Source organism: Lithobates pipiens, unplaced genomic scaffold (genome assembly GCF_037356315.1).
Source record: "Lithobates pipiens isolate NorthernLeopardFrog02 unplaced genomic scaffold, aLitPip1_a1.2 Scaffold_8, whole genome shotgun sequence".
Classification (NCBI taxonomy): domain Eukaryota; kingdom Metazoa; phylum Chordata; class Amphibia; order Anura; family Ranidae; genus Lithobates; species Lithobates pipiens.
In genome coordinates, this window is record NW_027507903.1 from 685,608,382 (window position 1) to 685,633,976 (window position 25,595).

The following is a 25,595-nucleotide window of genomic DNA, read 5'->3' on the forward strand; positions in this document are numbered from 1 at the left end:
AGGAGAGGGGGGGAGGAGAAATGGAAAAGAGACAGAGAGAGGGGGAGGATGTGTGGAGAAGAGAAAAGAAAAAAGAATAGAGGGGAGAGATAGACAGAGAAAAATATAGAAGTAGAAGGATGAGTAAAGAGAGTAGAGAAAAAGGAGAAGGGGAGAGGGAGTAGAGGAGAGCAGGAAGGGAGAGAAGAAAGTGAAGGAGAAGAGGGGAGAGAGTGAAGAGTAGGGGAGAAGGGGGGGAGGGTAGAGAAGTAGGTGAAGGGGGAGAGAAGGGGGGTAGAGAGAGAGGAAGAGTAAGGGGAGAAGAGGGAGGGGAGAAAGTTAGGGGGGAGGGGGAGAGAGAGTAAAGGAGAGGGAGTAGGGGAAGAGAGGAGGAAAAAGGAGAGAAGGGGGAAGAGAGAGAGATAGAGAGGAGGAATAGAGAGGAAATAAGAGAGGGGGGTGGGGAGAACAGGGAAAAAGAGAAGGGCCCAGAGAGAAAAGAAGGGAGAAAGAGAGGGGGGTGGAAAAGAGGCAGAGAGAGGAGGAGGGGGTGTGGGGGGGAGAGAAAAAAAAATAAGGGAGGGGAGAGATAGAGAAAAAAATTGAAGGAGAAAGGAGAGTAAAGAGTGTAGAGAGAGGAGAAAGGGGGAGGAGGGCAGGGAGGGAGAAAAGATAGATGGGGGGGTAAAAGGGTAGAGGGAGAAGAGAAGGAAGGGTAAAGAGGGGAGAAAGGGAAAGGAAGAGGGAAGAGAGATAGAAAAGAAGAAACAGAGGTTTAGATGGAAAACAAGAAGGGATGATGAGATAAAAAGGAGTTGATAGGAGGGGGGGGGGGGGGGGAATGTTTTATTTCAGAGTGTTCTCATCATAATGTTTCCTTCACATATACAATGATCTCATAGATGTACATCCATATTCCATGCATTATACTCTGGAAAGTATTTATGAATCTGTATTCTCTGATCTGCGATAAAACCTTTAGGGCCTGGTCACACTTGCGGGCAGGGGCGGACTGACCATTGGGCCACTTGGGCACTGCCCGAGGGCCCCCGAGCCACTAGGGCTCCCCATCAGGGTTGCCAGCCTCAGTAAAACCAGGGACAGTATGTAAAAATCTATGTTACTATCTGTCTCTGAAATGTCCTTTACCGACATCCTTTTGGTCTAAAAATCCCGAGATTATAGCTGCCCCACCTCTCCAGTACCTTCTCAGCCACTAGAAACATGTCTGTGTGTACTGTGTACATGTATGTGTATACTGTTTGATTGTATACTGTGTGTATACTGTGTGGCCCCATAATCTTGGATTGCCCGGGGGCCCCACCATGAGTTGTCAGTCCACCCCTGCTTGCGGGTTGTTGGCACTTTCCATGGTTCCATGGTTGAGGCCCATACAGGGGACAAGTCAATATATTGGTGGTCATACATTGTGGGGGCATTGTGTTAAAGTGTGTGAATAAAGTTCTGTTTTTTTGCGTGTTGAGGGACCCATAAAAGTCAAGGGTAGCACCTCTAAACGTGTTATATGAATTTGCTTCGTGCCATCAACACATCACAACGCACAACCTGTGCCGGGAGGATGGCTAGTGGATATCAAAGGATATTCTGGGAAATGAAGGTTTGGTGGGTCTTTGTAGCTGGAAAGCGGTAAACTCACCATTTCTTTTCTGCATCTTCTTGGCTTTCATTTTGACCACAGCTGACAAAATCCTCTGATTGTCGCTGGAAAAGGATCCTGTAATAGAGTGAAAGATACGCCGAATAATATTGGGGTAAGGTCACCAATTAGATGGGGGGGGCTGGGAAGATCCTTGGAGACATTTTACAGAGAGAGAGAGAGAAATCTGGACATACTCTCATATTTCAACAAACCACACAAATTCTCGGGTAAGTCCACCACCCCACTTATATAGACCCCATAGTCAACACCTGCTGAAATAGGGGCAGTTAGCAGTAAGATGACTGTCATGGTTATGCAATAGTTTGTTTGCTTACCTGTTTCCGTGTGTTCATCTCTAGAGACCAGCCGACCCTCACCTGAGTGCTTTGGTAATCCATCCTCTGGCATGGCTCCACCCTAGCTCCTATCAGAGAGCTCTATATTAACCTGTGCACTGCAGGCCAACCCAGCTGATCAACCTTTGTGTGTTAGCTTCCTGTTTCCTGCCGTGTGCTCTGCTGTTGTTCCGTTACCGACTTTGGCGTGTCCTTGACTATCCCTGTTTGCCTGTGATCCTGACCTTTTGGCGTGTCCCTGACTATTCCTGTCTGCTTGTGGCCCTGACCTTGGCTTTGTCCCTCACCATCCCTATCCTCCTGTTGCCTACTGTGGGTGTGAGCTGGGGGACCCTGGGGGTTGCGACCTGGAGCCAGTTGCAGCCAAGTCCATCCTCACCACTAGAGGTGCTGGTGAACACCTGCTGGCTCTTAGACTCCACGCTCCCAGGGAATCTTACGCTCTAACCCCGGTGGGATCCATCTTGGGGTTCTGGCGGCCCTGCCTTCCTATCACCTTGACCCCCATCCGCAGCAGTCAGCCGTAGGGTCCACAACCTTGCAGTGCACTCCTGATCCCTACAGTGTGCATCTGTCACCTGGCCTCAAGGTGACCTGACAATGACGTAACTCCCCATAACAACCCCCCCCCCCCTCGACAAACCCACCGCATCCTGACATTACCTAATACTTCAGGGGATGTATAACGCTTCATCATTAATGCGCTCTCTGACACTTTAGTTATCACTCTGGCACCTGTAGAGACAAGAAAACGGGCTTCAGTCTACAAATAAACCCAACTTAGCCATCAGCCAGCCCTTTGAACTATACACACATTCACCTTCCCAGACACTATTGCTGCTATATACTCTATATCAGCCTTTCTCAACCTTTTCAACACAGAGGAACCCTCGAAATAGTTCTCCAGTCTCAGGGGAACCCCTTCTAAAAAAATGTAATCTACAACTCATGATACATTAGTGTGATGGTCAGTGGGAAGAATGGTCCTTACACTTGTGTCATTGGGAAGAATGACCTCCTAACAGATAGCTACAAAGATCAATGGTGTGAGTGTGAACTTATCTGAGAGGCAAAAATTGCCCAATGCTGAAGGAACCCCTAGCAACCTCTGGAGGAACCCTGGTTGAGAATCACCGCTCTATACTATTACAAGGCAAAGACAGAATGTGCCGTATATAGAGTCATTTCATCACAATTTTATTCCCTGAGGTCTGTGTTGACGGGCCTTGAGCTTATACCGATAGCACCAGTTTGATGCCAGATCGTTCAGAATTCACTGACATGTGCATCTGACCCAAGGTTGACCGCCTTCTAACCTGCTTCAAGCTGGTTTTGCATTGATATAGATCTGGCATTGTCAACAAAAGGTCCCTCCTGAAGTTGCTAAGGGCTTCCTCGAGTTGCGGTTGACTGACCTCCCATATGATGGGGTCCTAATATTTCCAGGGCATACTCCATTTAGCAGAACCAGCAGCATGACACCAAAGATCTTTTTATTTGTTTGTAAGGATGGCATTCTGCCCACCTCTGTAATGCCTCGTACACACAATTGGATCTTCGGATGTGAGCTTGTTGGCGGTAAGTCCGACTGTGTGTACGCTCCATCGGATGTTTGTTGTCGGACTTTCCACCAACAAATGTTGGCTAGCATGTTCTCAAATTTTCCACCAACAAATGTGCGTTGTCGGATTTTCCGATCGTGTGTGCACACAAGTCTGTCGGACAAAAGTCCAAAGTAGACAAACACGCATACTCGGAATCACGCATCACTATTCAACTTCCTTTTTTATCGTCTTGTACGTCTCTACGTTCATAATTGTTGGCCAACATTTGTGTGAACGTGCGTATGCAAGACAAGTTGGAGCCAACAACCTTCGAAGAAAAAATTCCACGGTTTTGTTGTCGGAAAAAAATCAGATCGTGTGTACGAGGCATAAGGGGTTTCCAACTGACCATCAATGTAAGGCGATCTTTTCCCACCAACCAGTGAATTGGTTTTAGCAAGGGTTCCTTGAGAACTGAGAAGAACTAAGTCGACCAGGGGGGGTCGCCAAACTTTCTAAACAGAGGGCCATTTTACTGTCCTTCAGACTTTATAGAGAGAAGAAAGCTCATAGAAGGGTTACTCCAAGAGGTACCGCCACGAAACCGGCCGAGCAACATGTCTATCCTACATCAACGTGTCCCCACTTACTTGTGGGGTCCCCTGCAACCATTACTAAATAGTTTATATTGTAAAGATCGATTGTGAACTTTATTGTCTCTTTTTAATTTATACATTTTTGTTAGTGTCTTTTAATGTATTTAATAAATGTAAATGAAATGCTACTATTTGTGATTGCCATATCTGGGTACCATAATAGACCCTTCCATTTTCTGTGCTCAGGAGTACCTCCTGGAGTAACCCTTCTATGAGCTTTCTTCTCTCTATATGCTATTATGGGATGATGGTACCCTTACCTTCCCTTATCGTTATTTATCAGTACCCGCAGAGGCGATTCCATTTCAAGTCCTTCGGACTTTAGAGGGGCTGGACTGTGGCCAGTGGGAGTAGAAAAGGTCCCAACATCAGTGGGAATAAACAAAAATGCCCCATCCTTGGCGTCAGTGGGAGGAATTGTGCCCCCATAATTGGTGTCATTAGGAGGGATTGTGCCTCATCGTTGGTGTCACTGGGAGGAATTGTGGACCTTCATTGGTGTCGGGGGGGGGGGGGATTGTGCCCCATTGTTGGTATCTGTTGACGAAATAGTGCCCTAAGGGCCAGGCAAAAGCAAGCAAAGGGCCACAGTTTGGAGACCACTGACTATTATGGGAATGCAAAACCTGTTTAAGCCCCTGTACACACGGTCGGAGATTTCCACAACCAAATCCGTCGGATTTTGCCCGTCGGATTTTGCCCGTCGGATCTTGTCTGAAACTGTTACATACACACGGTCGGACAAAGTTGGGGAAAAATCCGATCTTTCAGAACGTGATGATTTTGTTACGATGGGACTACATTCAGGCTAGTAGCCAATAGCTTTGATGTAGGAATTTGATCTGAGCATGCGTGGCACTTGGTCCGATCAAAATTCTCTACACATGATCGGAGTATGTCCGATCGGCCCAGTTGGTCGTGAAAAATATTTCCAACATGTTGGAAAATTGGGTCCGACGGATATTCGGACGGAATCAGTCCGATGCAGACCACACACAGTCGGATTATCCGACGACACAGTCCGATAGGACACATTCCGACGGATTCTCCGACCGTGTGTACAAGCGCTTACACAGACAAAAGCCTGTCGATACAAGCCCTTATTCCACTATGGCATGAAAGAATCATTATAAGGGGGCCAAGGCTAAACTATAAACACATTTCTGGTATCCTATAAAGTAATACATCTGCTGGTGTTGGGGGAACTTCAAGGCTAAACCACCAAGATAATGACTTGTTCTTCCACTGCACATCTCCAAACCCCCCACACCTACTTCTGAGGTCCTTCACGAAGCTTTCCATGGTTGACAGCTTCTCCATCATCTGGGAATCTGGTGGAGGAGAACATTCATAGATTAAGGTGATTGGCCAACCCCTCACCAAGCATCACCCTTGTATTCTCCTTACCATCCTGGTACAACTGGCTCAATGTGGAGTGCACTTCAATGCTCAGGTTCCTCAGCTTCTCCTCCAGATTGCGTTCGGTCTGATTCACCCCCTGGCCTGTCCCCGGACACAGAAAGAACCACAGTTTTAGTTCCAAGGTCAAGGATCTTCAATTGCTCAGTGGATAGACCCATCCATACCTCATCCACAGGCCTATTCTAAATCAAGAGATCCCACACTGATAATATGTATAAAGTAAATGTGTTCTAGGTGGGCACAACTATTTCTTGCACAATATATAGAGAGTTTTAAATTTTCTACGGAATCAAAACACAGATACACAAAAAAAAATATCTGGGAAATGTGAACCTGGGACAGAAATTCCCAGAAATGATCATGCAGATGTTATTGTATTATTCGAGAATTACTGTAACAGTCAGCATTCTCTTACAAAGGACAAAAAATAATCACATGACCGGAAAAAATACGTGATTAAACAATTTCTCCTAGATGAAGATACGGGAAGGAACAGAAAGCACTTATGAAATAGTTGTTCCGTCCAAGGGCGAACTGACCACTCATGGGGGCCCCGGGCAATAGGAGATTATGGGGCCACACAGTATACACAAACACACACAGTATACACAAACACACACACACACAGTATACACAAACACACACACACAGTATACACAAACACACACACACACAGTATACACAAACACATACACACACACACACAGTATACACAAACACACACACACAGTATACAATCACACATTATATGCAGACATGTTTCTATTGGCTGAGAAGGTACTGGAGAGGCGGGGCAGCTATAATCTCTGGATTTTTAGACCAAAAGGATGTCGGTAAGGGACTAGGGTTGCCACCTGTCCAGGATTCACCCGGACAGTTCGGTTTGGAATCATGTGTCCAGGTTTTGGACTGTCTGAAACCTGGACACATTATTTAGACTGGACTATGGCTAGGGTTACTGACTGCAGTTGTCTCAGCTGAGAGTGTCTGTTACATTTTTTCACACTGCCCAAAGCCAACACTAACAAACCTCCCACCCAAACACATACAGAGGGCAGAGGAGAGAGGGCTCGAACTGAACCTCTTCCCCCCACCTCTCTTTGTCTGCCCACACTCCAATCCCTGGCGCTGTGCCTCAGAAAAGGAAAGTGGGGGCTGGAAATTTGAAGTCCAGCAGCCTCAGATCCATCTGGATGAGAGGTGCTGAATGCCAAGGGGTGAGTGAGCTCACCATCCATCCCTGTCTGTGACTGAAGTCTTCCCCTTCTCCCTCTTGCCTCTGAGTAAGTACACCAAGGTAAATCAGGGTTCTCAGAGCACCCCTTACATCAGAGTTCCCCTTTACACCAGAGGCCACAGTGTTCCCCCTTACATCAGAATCTTCTCCGTACATCAGAGTTCTCAGTGTACACCCTCAGTATTCCCAGAGCATCCCTTATGCTAGAGTCCCCAGAGTTCTCCCTTACATCAGAGTCTGCACAGAGTCCCCCGTTACAGTAAAAGGGACTTCTGTGGATTCTGATGTAAAGGGAGACTCTTGTTATTAACTTCATATGATTAGAAATGTTATTTAGTAGCAAAATATATGTATAGTTTATACTATAAAAAAAAAGTGTTCAGGTTTGACTTGAAGAAAAGGTGGCAACCCTATAAGGGACATTTCAGAGACAGATGTTAAAAAAACAAACACACAAATTTTTACATAATGTCCCTGGTTTTACTGAGGCTGGCAACCCTGATGGGGCCCCCTAGTGGCACGGGGCCCTCGGGCAGTGCCCGAGTGGCCCAATGGTCAGTCCACCCCTGGTTCCATCCTGTGTTCACACCGACAGAGGTGGTCTCGTTATCCTACATGTTCCCATAGACTCCAGTATTTCTTATTAGTACATCTGCAAGAAACTCAGTCATATTGTCCTTCTAGAACATTGAACAGGTCACTCGGTTTAGGGCTGTGGACCTTACATGTGTGAAGATGGAGTGCTGCTGGAACAGATATAGTTTTACATATATATATATATATATAAAATGGTTGGACAGTTTCCAGAAACAGTCAGAAGTCTCACAATCCCTGGTCATAAATAAAAGTAAAAAAAAAAAGCAAGAGAGGTTGTGCTCTCTCAAAAGACATGGGATTTTTGATTTGAGATAGCATGTCTGTTATTAAGGTGATAATATAAATTGATTAAATAGTATCATATAAAAAATATCAGTCTTAATACATATTTTGGCCCATGAATTGATGCTTGATGTATGAAATCAGAGGCGTGGATATGCAGGGGTGGGCCAACGTGTTTTTCGCACAATGCTTCTTCAGGACACCGCATACATCTACGATTTCATCGAAGTTTTATATAGGACATAAGACATGTTATTAGTATATTATCAAGCAAACAGTTGTAAATTCATCTGTAGCGGCCACCGCCCCTTGCTAGGCAGCCTTGATTTGTTGGGCTTACCAGTTACCTTCTCTCGGCCTGCTCTTCCACATCTAGGGGTTCCCAGGGTTGATACCCAACGACTTGAACGCTGACACAGATGAAGTCCTTTAACAAAAGGTTTTATTTTTGCAGTAGTAACATCCAATAGCACAGTCTCTTGTGGGAACAGAGGGCACGGGGTGAAGAACTCGGGCGCCTTGAACTGCAGGTCTAGCAAAGTCTTCATTTCCACCCAGAGAGTAGCCACTCGCAGCTGGGTACTTCAAGGCTGAACAGATCTCTAGCCGGAGATTAAGGATGAGCCGAACACCCCCCTGTTCGGTTCGCACCTAAACCTGCGAACAGACCTAAACTTCGTGTGAACTTTAGAACCCTATTAAAGTCTATGGGACTCGAACGTTCACAATCTAAAGTGCTAATTTTAAAGGGTAATATGCAAGTTACTGTCCTAAAAAGTGTTTGGGGACCCGGGTCCTGCCCCAGGGGACATGGATCGATGCAAAAAAAAGTTTTAAAAACTGAGGTTTTTTCGGGAGCAGTGATTTTAATAATGATTAAAGTGAAACAATAAAAGTGTAATATTCCTTTAAATTTCGTACCTGGGGGGTGTGTATAATAATGGGGACATGGTGCTTTGAGGGGTCACAGACCCCCAAAGCATCCTCCCAATGTTTAGGGCATGTGGCCTGGTACGGTTCAGGAGGGAGGGGGGGCGCTCTCTCGCCCCCCCTCTTTTCCTGCGGCCTGCCAGGTTGCGTGCTCGGATAAAGGGTCTGGTATGGATTTTTAGGGGGACCCCCACGTAAAAATTTTTTTAAAATTTGATGTGGGGTTCCCCTTAATATCCATATCAGACCTGAAGGGCCTGGTAATTGAATTTAGGGGAACCCCACGCTTTATTTATTTATTTATTTTTTATCAATGAATGAATTGTCGGCTAATACAGAGAACACTCATTGAGTGTTCTCTGTATTACGGGAGCCGACAATTCAAACAGATTTTAACCACTTCAGCCCCGGACCAATTGTCAGCCTAAGGACCAGAGGTCTTTTTACAATTTGGCACTGCGCTGCTTTAACTGGTAATTGCGCGGTCATGCAATGTTGTATCCAAACAAAATTTGCGTCCTTTTCTTCCCACAAATAGAGCTTTCTTTTGATGGTATTTGATTGCCTCTGCGATTTTTACTTTTTGCGATATAAATGGAAAAAGACCGAAAATTTCGAGAAAAAAAGATATTTTCTACTTTTTGTTATAAGAAAAATCAAATAAACTCAATTTTAGTCATACATTGAGGGCAAAATGTATTCAGCCACATGTCTTTAGTAAAAAAAAATGTCAATAAGCGTATATTTATTGGTTTGCGCAAAAGTTATAGCGTCTACAAACTAGAGGACATTTTCTGGAATTTACACAGCTTTTAATTTATGACTGCCTATCTCATTTCTTGAGGTGCTAAAATGGCAGGGCAGTACAATGTACAGTGATCGGGGGTGGGGTTTGTGTGCCTATGTGTGCCTGCATGTCAGTGTAGTGTTGGTGCACTTACTTTCACTCTTCTTCTCGTAGTCCGGTCAAAAAGACCGCCCCGAGGAGAATGACATCACTTCCTCCCTGCCTGTGTTTACTATACACAGTGGGAGGAAGCTTCTCATTCGCCAGGAGTGATCGAGAGGGGGTGGCCAGAAACCAATGGCCATCCCCTCATCCCGGATTGCTCCTGCAGCGAAATGGACCGCCGCATCCAGCGGGAGGGGGTCCGATCGGACCCCCCACCCGCTGGAAGGCAAGCACATACATGTACGTGCTGGTGCCTGTACATGCCATTGTCATGACGTACATTGGCATGCGGCGGTCCTTAAAGTGGGGTACCCCCTAAAAAAAAAAAATTTAAAGTCAGCAGCTACAAATACTGCAGCTGCTGGCTTTTAATAATCGGACACTTACCTGCCCCAGGGTCCAGCGATGCGGGGGAACGAAGCCCCCCCTCGCTCCCCGCTCCGCTCGCGGCGCCGTCATGCATACTGTAGGCACCCGGCTGTGGCTTCACAGCCAGGCACCCACTGCGCATGCGCGAGCGGCGCAGGGCGCCGTGATACGCCGTACAGTCACCTGGGACACATGACAGGTCCCAGGTGAATGTGCGGCGCGAGGGGAAGTGATGTCACCAGCCCGGGCAATGAGGAAGGCAGATTACGAGGGACCCCCTAGCAACCGGTATTTAGAGGTGAGTAAAAAATTTTTTTTTGCCAATTATTTTATTTATTTATTTTTTTACGAATTTTAAGCAGTTTTAATTTTTTGGTGGCAACACCACTTTAAGTGGTTAAAAGACTTTTTTTCCTTGCGAAATGACACTTTGTGCAGGGACAGTTCTAAGCACGGGAAACATGCTCCCCTTCACAGGCATACTATAGACACCCCCCAGGTATGAAATTTAAAGGAATTTTACACTTTTATTGTTTCACTTTAATTATTATTAAAATCACTGCTCCCGAAAAAACGGCCGTTTTTAAAACTTTTTTTTGCATGTTTTTTTTTATCCATGTCCCCTGGGGTAGGACCCGGGTCCCCAAACACTTTTTAGGACAATAACTTGCATATTAGCCTTTAAAATTAGCACTTTAGATTTCTCCCATAGACTTGTACAGGGTGTTCCGGCTTTTCGAATTTGCCACGAACACCCCAAATTGTTCACTGTTCGCTGAACAGGCGAACAGGCAATATTCGAGTCGAACATGAGTTCGACTTGAACTCGAAGCTCATCCCTACCGGAGATCATGGCAGTCAGCAGCAATTGACTCAAAACTTGATACAGTCCTGTGAACCTGGACGAGTTGTAACTAAGGGTGACCAGGAACCTTTTTCCATCGTACCTGGAACGTTTCCCGTCCCCTCAATGGTACTGGAAAAGCGTGAATTCGTCAATGTCCTTCCCAACTCAGTAACCAGGCACTTCCCAGGATGCCACTTGCCGGCCCTCCTCCGAAGAGTTCTCCCCCGGTTACTTCCACGAGTTGTGGTGTCCCTCCAAGCCGAGAGCACACCCGGACACCTTGAATCCTCCCTCAGTTACTGCGCCTCGGACCAGTCGGGTCTGAGACCCGGGAACAGACGGATCCCTACCCCAGACCAGGCAGGTCTATCAGGGGCCTTCAACAGGGACATTGTCAAACACCCCGTGACCGGGACCCCTCACGAGGATACCCCGGTCCTGGAACCAGAACAGACCACACAGGGCCTCACGAACTCCTCTCCCCGAACACGTGACCCACACCTCTTAAGTACCCCTTCACAGACTCCTCAGCGGGGCCCAGGCACTCCCACTGATTGGTTCCGAGAAGGCCGATACCCAAACATCCAACCAGGCCTGGTTCTAGACTGTCATGTGCACCTCACCATTCACGTGACCAGGCAGAACTTCCAAACACAGCCTGGCCAGACTGGTGTTAAGGCCCAACCTATGTAATCAACCCTCAGAACCCCACTACTGTTCTGGGGCAAAAACTAAATTTACATGCGTGTGACATTTTTTCCAAAATCTCATCCACTACACATCTATGATTTCATCTAAGTTATATAGGACATAAGATGTGTCATTAGTATATTATCAAGCATACAGCTGTAAAGTAAATTCATTAACAAAAGGTAATAAAAACTCTATTATAATAAATGACACATTTGTGTAATAGCAGGGCATGCTGCATGTGCTCACCTGGTCTGTAAAAATGGACGTCGTGGGCACATCATTGCACAGGCGTCCGCCCGTCATAAGGTACACTTACCTGTGGCTAGTCTCTCTGTGGAAGCCAGATCCACCCGGATAGCAAGTGGGAAAATTGGATCGCGCTAGCTGCCAAGATAGTAATATAGGAACAATCTATGAAAAGGTAATAATAGTATTTAATTGTAAAAAATAGTTTGTAACTAAATTTAATTTTAATGGGGTTACAATGTATAATGGTTTTAAATTTTAAATGGCTACTAGTAGAGAATGAACTGTGCCAGACACATGTTATGGAAATGATATGTAGCCATTCCGTTGTTGTGGATATTATAATTATTAGCCATGTGCGATTGGTTTCGTACAAAAATTTCGTACAAATTTCCGTAAATTCGTACATTCGGGAGGACCTGAAATACGAATTGCTACGCTTCCGAAATTCTGTACGAAATACGAAATTTTGTTTACGAATTTTCGGATCCAAATTCCTAACGAACATTCGTAATTGTTCCGAAATGTTAATGAACCTAAAAAAGTTAAAAACCCCAGGAAGTCAGCACAGCACAGGGATGGTGGGAGCCCCTCATAATGATCACAGCACAGGGATGGTGGGAGCCCCTCATAATGATCACAGCACAGGGATGGTGGGAGCCCCTCATAATGAGCACAGCACAGGGATGGTGGGAGCCCCTCATAATGAGCACAGCACAGGGATGGTGGGAGCCCCTCATAATGATCACAGCACAGGGATGGTGGGAGCCCTTCATAATGAGCACAGAAAAGGGATGGTGGGAGCCCCTCATAATGAGCACAGCACAGGGATGGTGGGAGCCCCTCATAATGGTCACAGCGCAGGGATGGTGGGAGCCCTTCATAATGATCACAGTGCAGGGATGGTGGGAGCCCCTCATAATGAGCACAGCACAGGGATGGGGGGAGCCCCTCATAATGGGCACAGCACAGGGATGGGGGGAGCCCCTCATAATGGGCACAGCACAGGGATGGGGGAGCCCCTCATAATGATCACAGCACAGGGATGGGGGGAGCCTCATAATAGGCACAGCACAGGGATGGGGGAGCCCCTTATAATGAGCACAGCGATGGGGGAGCCCCTCATAATGAGCACAGCACGGGGGGCCCCTCATAATGAGCACAGCACGGGGGGCCCCTCATAATAGGCACAGCACAGGGATGGGGGAGCCCCTCATAATGAGCACAGCACAGGGATGGTGGGAGCCCCTCATAATGATCACAGCACAGGGATGGTGGGAGCCCCTCATAATGAGCACAGCACAGGGATGGTGGGAGCCCCTCATAATGGGCACAGCACGGGGGGACCCCTCATAATGAGCACAGCACAGGAATGGGGGGAGCCCCTCATAATGAGCACAGCACGGGGGGCCCCTCATAATAGGCACAGCACAGTGATGGTGGGAGCCCCTCATAATGATCACAGCACAGGGATGGGGGGGGGGCCCTCATAATGAGCACAGCACAGGGATGGTGGGAGCCCCTCATAATAGGCACAGCACAGTGATGGTGGGAGTCCCTCATAATGATCACAGCACAGGGATGGGGGGGGCCCTCATAATGAGCACACCACAGGGATGATGGAAGCCCCTCATAATGATCACAGCACAGAGATGGTGGGAGCCCCTCATAATGGGCACAGCACAGGGATGGTGGGAGCCCCTCATAATGATAAATTCATCATAATGAACATTCGTAATTGTTACGAAAAGTTAACGAACCTAATGGAAAATCGCATTTCGTATGAAATTTCGGACACGAATTACGAAATACGAAATGGAACGAAACGAACCAAAATTTATTGAAGGCGCCCATGTCTAATAATTATATTAAATAGTGATAAAGAACCATAATTATACCATAATGATAACTCTAATTTGTACGAAGATTGCATATTTTGTACGGAGATTTCATATTTTGTACAAAGATTGCATATTTTGTATTACAGTAAGGGATACACGTTAAAAAATAATAAAAAATAATAAAAATGATAGAATTCAATATGCACAGCTTCTAGTAGGGGAGGGAGGGAAAAAGAGAATATATAGTTTTATAATTTAAACTCTATAAGGTAGTAGATCCCCTATGGACTTACCCCCTATGGACTTACCCCTTGTCCAGTGTACTCATAAAGAAGTTCATATGAGGATCCCCGGATAGCGATACGGAAACATCCAGTGCCATTCAATTGGCTAGGTAAGGGAATCTATTACAAGCGGCTTATTCTTCATGCTGTACTAGTCATGGAGCTTTACTATTATGTATGTGACTATTGGGACTTCGACTTTTGTCATATGTGCATCTCTATGAGTACACTGGACAAGGGGTAAGTCCATAGGGGATCGACTACCTTATAAGAGTTTAAATTATAAAACGATACATTCTCTTTTTCCCTCCCTCCCCTACTAGAAGCCGTGCATATTGAATTCTATCATTATTATTATTATTTTTTAAAGTGTATCCCTTACTGTAAGCCCTTGTACACACGGTCGGAGATTCCGACGGAATGTGTCCGATCGGACCGTTTTGTCAGATATTCCGACTCCATCGGACTGTTTCTGTCGGAGTATCCGACGGACCAAGTTTTCCAACTTGTTGGTAAAATTTTCCGACAAAATGCTCCAATCGGACATACTCCAATCATGTGTAGAGAATTCCGATCGGACCAAGTGCCGCACATGCTCAGATCAAATTCCTACATCAAAGCTATTGGCTACTAGCCTGAACGTAGTCCCGTCGTAACGAAATTACGTCATCACGTTCTGAAAGATCAGATTTTCCAACAACTTTGTCCGACCGTGTGTATGCAACAGTTTCGGACAAAATCCGTCGGACAAAATCCGCCGGACAAAATCTGACGGATTTGGTTGTTGGAATGTCCGACCGTGTGTACAAGGGCTAGTACAAAATAATATGCAATCTTCGTACAAACTAGAGTTATCAGTATGGTATAATTATGGTTATCTTTATCACTATTTAAAGTGGTTGTAAACCCTTACAAACCACTTTGACCTACAGGTAAGCCTAGATTAAGGCTTACCTGTAGGTCCAAGCAATATCTCCTAAACCTATATGGTTTAGGAGATATTTGCCCGAAAATGGGCACCGCTGTCTACGGCGCATGCGCCGTAGACAGCGGCGCGCACGCGCACTGAGCGCGGCATTTCCAAGAATAGAGCTGCCGCGCGTGTCGACTCCCGTGCGCATGCGCGGGAGTGACGTCATCGCGGCTTCGCCGAATGACAGTGGCGGAGCTGTGAGACGCCACCAGCAAGATGGATGCGGCGGACTACAGGGGACAGCGGCGACTTCGCTGGCTCCTGTGTCAGGTAAGTGACACATAATGGGCTACTATGCGATGCGATGCGATGCGATGCATAGTAGTCCATTATGCTTTGCCTTTGCAGGGAATGAAAGAGGAAGTAAACCCATCAGGGTTTACTTCCTCTTTAATATAATTATTAGACATGTGCGTCGTCAATAAATCTGTTTTGTTTCATTACGTTTCGTATTAGAATTAATTCGTATTTCGTAATTCCTGTCCGAAATTTCGTACGAAATGCGAGTTTTTGTTAGGTTCGTTAACATTTTTCGTAACAATTACGAATGTTCGTTATGATGAATTTATCAATTATGAGGGGGCTCCCACCATCCCCTGTGCTGTGCTTGACTTCCTGGGGGTTTTTAACTTTTAGGTTTTTTCATTTTTCGTAACAATTACAAATTGGATACGAAATTCGTAAACGAAATTTTGTATTTCGTACAGAATTTTGGAAGCGTAGCAATTCGTATTTCGGATCCTCCCGAATGTACGAATTTACGGAAATTTGTACGAATTTACAGAAATTTGTACGAATTTATAGAAATTTTCGTACTAAACTAACCGCACATGTCTAATAATTATAATATCCACAACAACACAATGGCTACATATCCTTTCCATAACATGTGTCTGGCACAGTTCATTCTCTACTAGTAGCCTTTTAAATTTAAAACCATTATACATTGTAACCCCATTAAAATTAAATTTAGTTACAAACTATTTTTACAATTAAATACTATTATTACCTTTTTTTTTCTAATTCGTAGATTGTTCCTATATTACTATCTTGGCAGCTAGCGCGATCCAATTTTCCCACTTGCTTTCCCGGGTGGATCTGGCTTTCACAGAGAGACTAGCCTCAGGTAAGTGTACCTTATGACGGGCGGACGCCTGTGCAATGATGTGCCCACGTCGTCCATTTTTACAGACCAGGTGAGCACATGCAGCATGCCCTGCTATTATACAAATGTGCCATTTATTATAATAGAGTTTTTATTACCTTTTGTTAATGAATTTACAACTGTTTGCTTGATAATATACTAATAACATGTCTTATGTCCAATATTAAAACTTTGATGAAATCGTAGATATATGCGGTGTCCTGAAGAAGCATTGTGCGAAACACGTTGGCCCACCCCTGCATATCCACGCCTCTGATTTCATACATCAAGCATCAATTCAAAATATGTATTAAGACTGTGTTATTGTTATCTGATACTATTTAATACATTTATATTTTCTTAAAGATTTTGGTGTTTTGAGTACTCACCTTAATAACAGACATACCATCTCAAATCAAAAATCCCATGTCTTTTGAGAGAGCACAGCCTCTCTCTTGCTTTTTTTCTTTTAGATATATTTACATAGTTAGTAAGGTTGAATAAAGTCACCAGTCCATCCAGTTCAGCCTGAGTGAGTGTGGGTGCGTGTCTACAATTATCCCTATTTTTATTCAAGGTGCCCATATAGCGCCGTCAATTTACACAGTGCTCCACACATACATCGCACACTCACATCAGTCCCTACTCTAAAGGAGCCCACAATCCAAGGTCCTCTACTCACATTCATATACTAGGGCCAACTTTTTGGACAGAAGCCAATTAACCTACCTGCATGTCTTTGGAGTGTGGGAGGAAGCCGTAGTACCCGGAGGAAACCCACGCAGACACAGGCAGAACATGCAAACTCCAGGCAGATATTGTCATGGTTGGGATTCAAACTAGTGACCCTTTTTAACAGATCAAAAAACTCACGGATAGGATCGTTCCTCGGATCAGAGTCACGGATCGGATCATTTTTCGGATCAGCAAATAATAATTGAATTTGCAAAAACTTGTGAAAATTCCACCACCATATAGTCCCCACTGTAACATCCACAATCTCTCCCACTGTAATATTGGCTGAGTATGGCTGACTATCGCAGCGTATCGCAGAGTATGGCTGGGTATCGTAGAGTATGGCTGGGTATCGTATAGTATTGCAGAGTATGGCAGAGTATGGCTGGGTATCGCAGAGTATTGCAGAGTATGGCAGAGTATGGCTGGGTATGGCAGAGTATGGCAGAGTATGGCTGGGTGTGGCAGAGTATTGGTTGAATTATGGTAGAGTATTGGTTGGTTTATGGCAGAGTATTGTTTGGGTTATTGCAGAGTATTGGTTGGGTTATGGAAGAGTATTGGTTGGGTTATGGCAGAGTATTGTTTGGGTTATTGCAGAGTATTGGTTGGGTTATGGAAGAGTATTGGTTGGGTTATGGCAGAGTATTGTTTGGGTTATGGCAGAGTATTGGTTGGGTTATGGCAGAGTATTGGTTGGGTTATGGCAGAGTATTGGCAGGGTATTTCAGAGTATTGGCAGGGTATTGCAGAGTATTGGCAGGGTATTGCAGAGTATTGGCAGTGTATTGCACAGTATTGGCTGGGTATGGAGGGATGGCTGTCACAGAGCAGTGCTTTGGGCACTACAGATCCAGCCCACAGCGCTGCTGACACCGATCTCTCCCCTCCACTGTACAGATCAGTACACAGAGGGGAGGGAGGAACCGGCGACATGAGATGGAGCGATCACATTGTAAACAGCCTGGGTGTAGAAAGATGGCCGCCGCTTCAGAGCTAGGCCGAAGCCGCAGCCTTTCCTAAGGCCGAGACCGCGGAGTGACCGATCAGATCACAGATTGGTGACGATCCGTTGCACCCCTACTTTTTACTGCTAGGTGAGAGTGCTAACCACTACACCGTACATATTTTACAAATGTTTCCACAGGGCGTGGCTTATGGATTTAATATGATGACAGTTGTATACACTAGATACAATATGGAAGAAGATGGTGGTGGATGGAGATAAAGACGGTTGGGTACACTAGATACAATAGGGAAGAAGATGGCAGTGGATGGAGGTGATGACAGCTGGGTACACTAGATACAATAGGGAAGGAGGTGGCATTGGCTGGAGGTAAAGACAGTCAGGTACACTAGATACAATAAGGAAGGCGGTGGCAGTGGATGGAGGTGATGACAGTCGGGTACACTAGATATAACAAGGAAGGAAATGGCAGTGGATGGAGGTGATGCCAGTTGGGTACACTAGATACAACAAGGAAGGAGATGGCAGTGGATGGAGGTAAAGACAGTCGGGTACACTAGATACAATAGGGAAGGAGATGGCAGTGGATGGAGGTGATGACAGTTGGGTACACTAGATACAATAGGGAAGGAGATGTCAGTGGATGGAGATGATGACAGTTGAGTACACTAGATACAATAAGGAAGGAGATGGCAGTGGATAGAAATGATGAGAATCGGGTACACTAGATACAATAAGGAAGGAGATGGCAGTGGATGGAGGTGATGACAGTTGAGTACACTAGATACAACAAGGAAGGAGATGGCAGTGGATGGAGATGATGACGGTTGAGTACACTAGATACAATAGGGAAGGAGATGGCAGTGGATGGAGATGATGACAGTTGAGTACACTAGATACAATAGGGAAGGAGATGGCGGTGGATGGAGATGAGGACAGTTGAGTACACTAGATACAATAGGGAAGGAGATGGCAGTGGATGGAGATGATGACAGTTGAGTACACTAGATACAATAGGGAAGGAGATGGCAGTGGGTGGAGATGAGGACAGTTGAGTACACTAGATACAATAGGGAAGGAGATGGCAGTGGATGGAGATGATGACAGTTGAGTACACTAGATACAATAGGGAAGGAGATGGCAGTGGATGGAGATGATGACAGTTGAGTACACTAGATACAATAGGGAAGGAGATGGCAGTGGATGGAGATGATGACAGTTGAGTACACTAGATACAATAGGGAAGGAGATGATGACAGTTGAGTACACTAGATACAATAGGGAAGGAGATGGCAGTGGGTGGAGATGAGGACAGTTGAGTACACTAGATACAATAGGGAAGGAGATGGCAGTGGATGGAGATGATGACAGTTGAGTACACTAGATACAATAGGGAAGGAGATGGCAGTGGGTGGAGATGAGGACAGTTGAGTACACTAGATACAATAGGGAAGGAGATGGCGGTGGATGGAGATGATGACAGTTGAGTACACTAGATACAATAGGGAGGGAGATGGTAGTGGATGGAGATGATGACAGTTGGGTACACTAGATACAATAGGGAAGGAGATGGCAGTGGGTGGAGATGATGACAGTTGAGTACACTAGATACAATAGGGAAGGAGATGGCAGTGGATGGAGGTGATAACAGTGGGGTACACTAGATACAATAGGGAAGGAGATGGCAGTGGGTGGAGGTGATGACAGTTGAGTACACTAGATACAATAGGGAAGGAGATGGCAGTGGATGGAGATGATGACAGTTGAGTACACTAGATACAATAGGGAAGGAGGTGGCAGTGGATGGAGATGATGACAGTTGGGTACACTAGATACAATAGGGAAGGAGATGGCAGTGGATGGAGATGATGACAGTTGAGTACACTAGATACAATAGGGAAGGAGATGGCAGTGGATGGAGATGATGACAGTTGAGTACACTAGATACAATAGGGAAGGAGATGGCAGTGGATGGAGATGATGACAGTTGAGTACACTAGATACAATAGGGAAGGAGATGGCAGTGGGTGGAGGTGATGACAGTTGGGTACACTAGATACAATAGGGAAGGAGATGGCAGTGGATGGAGATGATGACAGTTGAGTACACTAGATACAATAGGGAAGGAGATGGCAGTGGGTGGAGATGATGACAGTTGAGTACACTAGATACAATAGGGAAGGAGATGGCAGTGGATGGAGGTGATAACAGTGGGGTACACTAGATACAATAGGGAAGGAGATGGCAGTGGGTGGAGGTGATGACAGTTGAGTACACTAGATACAATAGGGAAGGAGATGGCAGTGGATGGAGATGATGACAGTTGAGTACACTAGATACAATAGGGAAGGAGATGGCAGTGGATGGAGGTGATAACAGTGGGGTACACTAGATACAATAGGGAAGGAGATGGCAGTGGGTGGAGGTGATGACAGTTGAGTACACTAGATACAATAGGGAAGGAGATGGCAGTGGATGGAGATGATGACAGTTGAGTACACTAGATACAATAGGGAAGGAGATGGCAGTGGATGGAGATGATGACAGTTGGGTACACTAGATACAATAGGGAAGGAGATGGCAGTGGATGGAGATGATGACAGTTGAGTACACTAGATACAATAGGGAAGGAGATGGCAGTGGATGGAGATGATGACAGTTGAGTACACTAGATACAATAGGGAAGGAGATGGCAGTGGATGGAGATGATGACAGTTGAGTACACTAGATACAATAGGGAAGGAGATGGCAGTGGGTGGAGATGAGGACAGTTGAGTACACTAGATACAATAGGGAAGGAGATGGCAGTGGATGGAGGTGATAACAGTGGGGTACACTAGATACAATAGGGAAGGAGATGGCAGTGGGTGGAGGTGATGACAGTTGAGTACACTAGATACAATTGGGAAGGAGATGGCAGTGGATGGAGATGATGACAGTTGAGTACACTAGATACAATAGGGAAGGAGATGGCAGTGGATGGAGATGATGACAGTTGGGTACACTAGATACAATAGGGAAGGAGATGGCAGTGGATAGAGATGATGACAGTTGAGTACACTAGATACAATAGGGAAGGAGATGGCAGTGGATGGAGATGATGACAGTTGAGTACACTAGATACAATAGGGAAGGAGATGGCAGTGGATGGAGATGATGACAGTTGAGTACACTAGATACAATAGGGAAGGAGATGGCAGTGGATGGAGGTGATAACAGTGGGGTACACTAGATACAATAGGGAAGGAGATGGCAGTGGATGGAGATGATGACAGTTGAGTACACTAGATACAATAGGGAAGGAGATGGCGGTGGATGGAGATGAGGACAGTTGAGTACACTAGATACAATAGGGAAGGAGATGGCAGTGGATGGAGATGATGACAGTTGAGTACACTAGATACAATAGGGAAGGAGATGGCAGTGGATGGAGATGATGACAGTTGAGTACACTAGATACAATAGGGAAGGAGATGGCAGTGGGTGGAGATGAGGACAGTTGAGTACACTAGATACAATAGGGAAGGAGATGGCAGTGGATGGAGATGATGACAGTTGAGTACACTAGATACAATAGGGAAGGAGATGGCAGTGGATGGAGATGATGACAGTTGAGTACACTAGATACAATAGGGAAGGAGATGGCAGTGGATGGAGATTATGACAGTTGAGTACACTAGATACAATAGGGAAGGAGATGGTAGTGGATGGAGATGATGACAGTTAAGTACACTAGATACAATAGGGAAGGAGATGGCAGTGGGTGGAGATGAGGACAGTTGAGTACACTAGATACAATAGGGAAGGAGATGGCAGTGGATGGAGATGATGACAGTTGAGTACACTAGATACAATAGGGAAGGAGATGGCAGTGGATGGAGATGATGCCAGTTGGGTACACTAGATACAACAAGGAAGGAGATGGCAGTGGATGGAGATGATGACAGTTGAGTACACTAGATACAATAGGGAAGGAGATGGTAGTGGATGGAGATGATGACAGTTGAGTACACTAGATACAATAGGGAAGGAGATGGTAGTGGATGGAGATGATGACAGTTAAGTACACTATATACAGTACAGGAGATTTGTGGAGAATCATTTTTAATCTTGCTAATAGCTTTATCATCAATGTAAATTTCCTGTCTTTTTCTTCCTAACAGAGAGTCCACTGGCCAACAGTGATTTTTTTTTGTGGGGGGGTTTGGGGTGTAAATGCTCCCGCAGGATATTTTATTCTCTTATAGTAAACAGGAAGATAAATATGTGGACTGTACACTCACGTGTGATGGTGACGATGAGGATGATAGTGACGAAGATAAGTCCACTGCAAAGTGTTGACAGGGAACAGATGAGGGCTTTGGAGGGTCGCGGGATCTCTCCTTTCATGATGACCCCTAGTAATAACACAGAGAAAAATAGGCATACGTGACACAATGGGACCCTATAAATCTTGTGTGGGCCCCACAATTCATATTATTACTGAGGAACCATATTAAGGAAATTACAACTATAAGACAGAACACCAACTTCTGACTTATGAATTGTGTCCTCCCTAACTCCAAGATCATCTTCTTTACCAAAACTGGATCATAATTCCTCGGGTACCTTGTCCTCAATCCTGGGTGTAATTCTCGGCATCTGTTCTTATTCCATATGTATGGACTCTGCAAAATACCACTTCTCCTGTCCTGTAAGTTGGATGTTCTTACCTTGAAAGCCATTTCCTCTGATTTTGAGTGTTGTGTCTTCTTGAAAGTTCTGGAAGTCCTCTTGCTTAAGTGACATGACCTGGAAAAAGAGCGTACAATAGTATATGCACTGTGATATTGGGGGATGTCTAGCTCAGTGGTAGTTGCGAGTTCACAGCCAACAGGAACTTCAGTTTAAGGGCGTGGGAGCCCACTTTTATTGAAAGTAACAAATTAAAGTTCATACATGCATGGGTTGCCCACACAAGGGTTCTTCTCCCGAAAATTGCAACACAAACAAAAATGCCAAGCCACCTGGCTCTTAAGGCTCACTCAGCCTTGGTCGCAGTACAAAGTTGCCCAGGCCCACTCCTAGGAAGGGGCTCTCCTGACACTACAGGCTTTCACACTCCTCCAAGACCCCCAGGACTCTCTCTTCCAGTTGTCTCAGCTATGGTCTCCCCGACTCTTTCAGCCCACTGACCTGGAACCTCTCCCACATGGAGTGCCATCTCAAGGATATTTCCTGGGTTCTTAAACAGTAGCACAACTCCCTGCTGGCTGCAGCAACTTCTCCAACACCAACTCCCCTCAGATCTGCCTTATAGCGAGTGTGTGCACCCGGACACACACACACACACACAACCTGTAGAACTTCTGGAAAGCCCGGACACAAGACCGAAGACTCCATCCCTCCCAATGCTCTTTGAAGTCTTCAAGTTTCCAGCCCCAACCCAGACTTACAAAATCCAGAGAAGACTTAAAACATAGCTTTCTCTGCTCACCAATCTTCTGCTGGAACTTCTCAAACTGCCTCTTTGTGAGTCCTGTGTCCATTTTACCCTCATTTTCACCAAGACAGGACCTCTCACTCACACTATACATACACAGAGAGACAGATCAATGAAAAGTTCTCCCTCTCCCCTTCTCACCCCCTCTCCCACTCCATCTCCTTAGTGCTGCCCCCCCCCCTAGTGAAGATGGCCTGTTTGGGTCCTTCTGTTTCTCACAGTGATGACTCGCCATGTACCTGGACCCAACAAGCACCGACTCACCAGATTACAGTGGAATCGGCTTTTATTATATGTGGAAGAAGCCTTAAAAAAGAAACTTGGTTAACCCTTTAAAGTCCACATTTTTCAATGAGTTAGCGTGACTCAAAATGTGCTCTACCAAACGGTGGGGCAGAACGTTAGAGGGTTAACACAGCAAAGCAATTCCAATAAAGACAGCATGACACAATATCAAATACCGGCACCAACAGACTGCAAGTACAGCACAGTATACAGGAGGCTACCGCATCACTTGGGGAAAGTTGTCTTAGCCCCCGTACACACGGTTGGACATTCTGCCAACCAAATCCGTCGGATTTTGTCTGTCGGATTTTGTCCGTCGGATTTTGTCTGTCGGATTTTGCCCGTCGGATTTTGTCCGACGGATCTTGTCCGAAACTGTTGCATACACACGGTCGGGCCAAGTTGGCGAAAAATCCGATCTTTCAGAACTTGATGACGTAATTTCGTTACGACGGGACTACGTTCACGCTAGTAGCCAATAGCTTTGATGTAGGAATTTGATCTGAGCATGCGTGGCACTTTGTCCGATCAAAATTCTCTACACATGATCGGAGAATGTCCTATCGGACCAGTTTGTCGGAAAATATTTCCAACAAGTTGGAAAATTTGGTCCGACGGATATTCCGACGGAAACAGTCCAATGCATACCACACACAGTCGGATTATCCAACAACACGGTCCGATAGGACACATTCCGACGGATTCTCTGACCGCGTGTACGGGGGCTAAAAGGCCACGACTCCGAGTCAGTGGGGTATAAACTGCTGTCCTATCGGCATTGCGAGTTTTGAATTATTTGTAGGGACATTCACACCAAACTGGGAGTATTAGTAATCCCAATAAATTCTCCAAGTCTTATTGCTAATGCCCTGTACACACGAACGGGTTTTCCCGTCGGAATAAACTCTGAAGGTTTTTCAGACGGAATTCCGCTGAAACTGTCTTGCGTACACACGATCACACCAAAGTCCGATTGTCCAGAACGCGGCGATGTACAACACGTACGACGGGACTAGAATAAGGAAGTTCAATACCCAGTAGCCAATAGCTTCTGTCTCGTACTTGCTTCAGAGCATGCGTCGTTTTTTGGTCCGTCGAAACAGCCTACAGACGAGTGGTTTTCCCGATAGGAATTAGTTCCGTCGGACATATTTAGAACATGTTCCATTTCTAGGTCCATCAGAATTTTCAACGTAAAAAGTCAGATGGGGCATACACACAATCGGAATACATGAAAAGCTCCCGTCTGACTTTTTCTGTCGGACATTCCGCTCGCGTGTACGTGACATTAGAGAAGACCAGTGGTGGGACAAGGCCATCCAAAGCCCAGGGCAAACCTGCCAAATTGCACCCTTCCCCACACCCCTCCCCACACAAAAAAAATAAAAAATATTGCCACTCTACGATATTACTTTTATAGCACAACCCCCCAAACCCCCCCCCCCCCCCCTGCACAAATCCTCTTCTCCCATCCCTCTTCCCAACACAAATACCCCTAAATCACCACTTCTAGCACACCTCCCAAATTTGCCCTCCTAGAACAATTCTTACCCCCTGACGCCCCCCCCCCAACTCCCTTTCGTAAAACACAAATCCCCCTCCGCCCCAGCCTACTTGTGGTGCCCCCCCTATCTCACGTGATACCACAGTGTCCAGGGCAGCGTCCCTCCTGCCCACCCCTTTGTCCCGGCCCTGGAGAAGACTGTCTACTAAGCTAGAGTAAATGATAAAAGGGCCACCAGATGGTTCTTTTTCTGCGTCTACCTTTGTGCCTGTCTTTGCTTCAATTATTTTTACATAGTTACTTAGTAGGTGAGGTTGGGAAAAAAGACACAAGTCCATCAAGTCCAACCTATGTCCAACCTAATTTCTCTGCATGTCTCTCTTATCTTGTATTTCTCTGGTCTCCCATCAGTCTCACCCTCTCTCTCCTCGTAGTTCTCCAGTCTTATAATCGTTCTCTCTCTTTCTCACCTTGTATTTCTCGGTTCTCCTGTCGGTCTCTCTCGTTCTTTCTGATTTGGAACTCCTATGATAATGATGATGACGATACAGAAATTGCTGATCCCCCTATTTTCTCTCTGTTTGTTGAGTTTTCCTTGTACTGCCCTGTC

At 45.7% G+C, this 25,595-nt stretch overlaps 1 protein-coding gene across 2 annotated transcripts; it reads right to left on the reverse strand.

Annotated features, from left to right (window-relative positions):
- Positions 1-1,636: 1,636 nt before the first annotated feature.
- LOC143962177 (asialoglycoprotein receptor 1-like) lies at positions 1,637-25,595 on the reverse strand (the record flags this gene model as incomplete). Of its 2 annotated transcripts, XM_077471506.1 has the most annotated exon segments (7): positions 1,637-1,714; positions 2,659-2,730; positions 5,470-5,526; positions 5,603-5,698; positions 21,998-22,111; positions 22,427-22,505; positions 25,456-25,595. In XM_077471506.1, coding segments are annotated over 6 exon segments (493 nt in total), but the record flags the coding sequence as incomplete, so codon positions are not given.